Source organism: Paramisgurnus dabryanus, chromosome 18, assembly GCF_030506205.2.
Source record: "Paramisgurnus dabryanus chromosome 18, PD_genome_1.1, whole genome shotgun sequence".
Lineage (NCBI taxonomy): Eukaryota > Metazoa > Chordata > Actinopteri > Cypriniformes > Cobitidae > Paramisgurnus > Paramisgurnus dabryanus.
Window position 1 is genome coordinate 11,029,349 of NC_133354.1, and position 4,781 is coordinate 11,034,129.

Below are 4,781 nucleotides of genomic sequence, written 5' to 3' on the forward strand. Positions count from 1 at the left end.
ACCTGGTATCACTGTTACATCACAATGTTAAAAGCTCCATACACAGTAAAACATTTTTGTTTTCGATTTCTGTATATTAATAATTTTAGCGATGTGTTGATAAATAGATCCGTAGGCTAAAACAGACGCGTGCTGTGAGCTCGCTGCACGTGATGATGTCAAGAGCGCGTGGATTTCTAATAGTTTTTTCAAGTTTGCGTCGGGAAGTCAAGTCACTGACTCATTCTTGGATTTCTGTCATTTGTGGACACGACAATTTTAGACACTCACTGCAGACTTTCAACTTCTCTTTCAGACGACAGCGATGTAAAGGCGTATTTAGGTAAGTTAAGCTTTTTTAGTAAATGTTGGCTACCCTTGCGAAAATTAACCATGGCTTTACTACAGTTAAAATAAAAAAATAGTTACACAAAATAAGCATGGTTTTGCTACCAACCATGGACAAATCATGGTTACTTGTAGTGACGCCATGGTTACAAAAACAGTTAGGTTTGTAAGCGTTGAACACTGTAGTACGTTTTATTATTTACTATAGTAAACAGTAGTAAATTGTTGTGTATATATTATAGTGATGACTGGATTATGAAGTGACCAACTGAACTAAATAATATTCTTTAATATCCATAGTAAATAGTAAATTATTATATATGTAGTGCAATAAATACTAAATTATAGTTTAATATATTTATATTTATACTGTTTAAAAACACTATGGGGTGGTTTCAAGAAGAGACAGCAACATTGTTAAAAAATTCTGTAGAAATTACAGTATTACTGCAGCTGTTTGCCAATAACTTACTATAGATTTAAATGTATGTTATTTACTGCCAACAATTTGTTAAAGTTAAATTAACATGAAACATTAACAAGTTTTTGTCTTTACAAAATAAAACTATAAAATAACAGCCTCATGCAAAGCATTCTGGGAACCTGACAATATCATTTAACTAATGAGTAATTATAAAATCACAATAAAACCTAATAAACACTCAGGGAGGATGTGTTTAAAAAAGGATTTACTGACAAAGCACATTTTGAGATTTATATGCTTAACATATCACTTCTGGTTTATAATTTTAGATTTGTTGATAAAAAGTTTGGAATTACTTAATATAATGATCCAGAATGTTTATCATATATGGATTCATCTTAAAGGGCCATTTGATCTCATACTGTAGGAGGTAGCGGATTTGGTCACATGACAGGATATCCATAACCCAGGCACGGGTTTAAGTTGTGTGTGATTTGAGTTAAAAAACAAAAATCTGATGACACAAGTGAAACCTTGTGCTTCCTTAAATAAGATCATCTGGTTTGTCAGAGAGTGAAACTCACTAAGTAACTAAGACTTTTTTCCCATACAGAATGAGAAGACAGTGGCGTCAACGCATCAAAAAGGTCATACCTTTTTTTATGACATTGATACTCCTCATATGTGCTTTTACAATTGTGTTTTCAAGAGTGAATGAAGACGACTATTGCATTAATACCTTCGGGGCACCAGGTGTGTGTGACAGAAAGCGACTGACAGTAAAATATGGCATCAGTTGTTCTGCAATATATGACATGGAACCAGTGGAAGTGGGAAAATCATTGACCGTCCGTAAAAACAAAAACTATGTGGGGCCAACTGACATGAATATTGTGAATGCCACCTCTGACTGTGATCGATTTATAGCATCAAAGGGTTATGATGCGGTACAAGGCTCTGAATTTGAACGTGAATTTCCTCTTGCTTACTCTTTGGTCGTTCATAAGGATGCTGATCTTGTGAAGAGGATGCTAAGGGCCATTTATATGCCACATAATGTTTATTGCATACATTATGACCTGAAGTCTTCAGATGACTTTATTTCAGCGATGCAAGGTCTGGCCCGCTGCATCCCTAACGTCTTCATTGCCTCAAAACTGGAGAGGGTGCAGTATGCAGGCATCTCACGCCTCAAAGCAGATCTTAATTGTCTGTCTGATCTCCTAGAGTCTGAGGTGAAGTGGAAGTATGTCATCAATCTGTGTGGTCAGGACTTTCCACTGCGGACGAACGCTGAACTCGTGTCAGATCTTAAGATGCTTAAAGGGATGAACATGGTGGAGACCAAGCGACCAGGAGGAAAAGAATGGCGCTGGACCTTTCACCACGAGCTAAAAAATAACACTGAGTACTACGAGTTTCCTATTAAAACTGAGGAGGAGAAACCTCCACCACCTCATAACATCGAAATGTTTGTGGGCAGTGCATACTTTACACTCTCACGGGAATTTGCACTTTTTGTTCAGTGGAGTTCTTTAGTCAGAGATTTCTTGGTTTGGTCTGAGGACACATACTCACCTGATGAACATTTTTGGGCAACTCTTGTTCGTGTGCCCGGAGTACCAGGAGAGGTGCCAAGATCTGACCCTGATATCTCAGAACTGACCAGTAAAACCCATCTGGTGAAGTGGGAATATTTAGAAGGGAGTCTTTACCCACCATGCACTGGGGAGCATATACGGTCTGTGTGTATTTTTGGAACTGCTGAGCTCAGATGGCTTCTAAACTATGGTCACTGGTTTGCTAATAAAGTGGACCCAAGAGTGGATCCTATTCTTATTGAATGTTTAGAAGAGAAGCTTTTAGAAAAATCGATGTCAAATCAACGTTAAAAATATTTTTTTTTTTTTACTGGGGTGGCTGTCATCTTTTGTATTCTGGGTTAAAAGTACAATGCTTTTAAAGCTGCAGTCTGCAAGATTTTTTTTGATTATATTCACTAAAAACTGACACTATGCTCTTATAGAACAACATAAATTAGACTGTTTAAGAAAAAAACATCTGGTCCAATAAGCGCAGGCCGGTTCATTTGGTCCAATCAGCACAGGGCTGTGTAAAATCATGCCTGTCAATCACAGTTCCTGCACACGCCACATATCCACTCTCCCCCCTCACGTATGTTACAATATCAAATGCATCCGCCTGAAGTTCACAGGTGTATTGGATTGAACGCAGCGTGATGGCAGAGAAAACAATCACTAACAAACTTCCGATTCCTCGGTTAACAACCAGAGCTAGGAGAACAACAGAGGAAAAGAAGAAAACAAAGATAGAAAGCGAACGTGCGCGTATTAAAACTAGGATCAATATCAAACAGGCATTTGAAAGGTGGAGAGATCTATGAGATTTTCAAGTGTTCAAGCTGGATGCAGAGCTTGCCACATTTCTTCTCGACAGGTAATTGTGCTTTATCAACCATTGATTGTATTTCTGACTGTTATGTCTAAGTATGCTTGCACACGCACTGACAAGGACGAGCTCGATGGGAGGTTGCTCGTGGTAGTGTGGGAGGGGCATGAAAATTGTAAACATTCGAAATCATCTCAATCCTCCAAAGTTGCTGACTGCAGCTTTAAGAGGAAACAAAATTGAGCTTATCATTTTATTGCAGTTTGTGGTTAAAAGATTTTATAAACTGTATAAAGTTATAAACTGTCATTTTAGTGCTTTTGATCATCAGGAAAGTAACAGCAAAAGTTTACCACAGGTTAGAAAAAAACATACACTGTAAAAAAATTCTGTCGAAATTACAATGTTATTGCAGCTGGGTTGCCGGTAATTTACCGTAGATTTTAATTTATGTTATTTACTGGCAAGAGTTTGTTCAAAGTTGAATAAATTTTAAATATTAACAAGTCTTTATCTTTACAGAATAAAACTATACAATAACAGTCCCATGCAAAGCATTCTGGGAATCAGAAATCATCATCAACCTTTTTCTGTTTTTTGCTTCAGATTTTGTTTCCCAGAATGTTTTGCTTGATGCTATTTTTTTAGTTTTACTCTGTAAAGACAAAGACTTGTAAATGTTTAATGTTCATTTAACTTTGAACAAAATGTTGCCAGTAAATAACATAAATTTAAATCTACGGTAAGTTACCGGCAACCCAGCTGCAATTTCTTTACAGTGTATGGTTAGCTAAAGGACCAGGGCTCAGTCCACAGCTCACCCTTCCCTTTCGAAACCAACATGATCTCACGGCAAGTCGTGTAAAACTCATGAAAAATATTAATAATTTATTTGTGTCCATGGCACGGCACGAAATTCAGCTTTTTTCGTGCCTTGAGCACAATGTCTTTTTTGTGTCACTCAGCACAAATTTCTATAAATAGTTTTGAGTGTCCGTTGCACGACTTTCTTTTTTGTGTCATTTTATGTATTGTTTTCAATTCTTTCTCTTTTTTTAAATGATTGTTGCTTGGGGTTTAGGTTAAGATGTACTTTTATGAATTGGTTTCTACATTTTTCTTCTGCTTTTAAAACTATTCTCACCTGGAGTTGGGGTTTGGGTTAGGATTAGGATGTCTTAAAATGTAACAGAAAGTGATTTTAACCCCAACCCCAAGCGACAATGGTAAGAAAATAGAAAAAAACTATGAGAAAACAAAACATTAAATGCCACGAAAAAGAAAGTGTGCCACAGACACGAAAAACGATTTATAGAAATTAGGGATGCACCGAATCAAGGATTCGGATTTGGCCGAATACTGGGCTTTTTGACGGGGTTCAGGTTTGGCCGAATCCTAGATTTTTTTTCCACTGAACTGAACCCTAGGCTTGCACTACACTGGTCGACGTCACGCGGCCATTGATTACACACATCGGGTGCTGACGTGGAGATAAGCTCTTTCGGTGAGCCTTATGCCGCATTCAGACAGCCAGCGATGTTATCGCTGCTCATCGCCTGCCGCTGGTGGTTGATGTCGCTTGTGGGCGTTCCCCACTTCTGGTTGCGTAGTAGTGTGACGT

The 4,781-nt window shown here is 37.7% G+C and overlaps 1 protein-coding gene across 1 annotated transcript; it reads left to right on the forward strand.

Moving 5' to 3' along the window:
- Nucleotides 1-3,613, forward strand: LOC135721720 (beta-1,3-galactosyl-O-glycosyl-glycoprotein beta-1,6-N-acetylglucosaminyltransferase 4-like). The gene is made up of 2 exons (XM_065244155.2): nt 1-322; nt 1,365-3,613. Exons 1-2 carry the CDS (start codon nt 153-155, stop codon nt 2,641-2,643), a joined length of 1,449 nt encoding a protein of 482 aa, XP_065100227.1. The 5' UTR covers nt 1-152; the 3' UTR covers nt 2,644-3,613.
- The last annotated feature ends 1,168 nt before the right edge of the window (nt 3,614-4,781 follow it).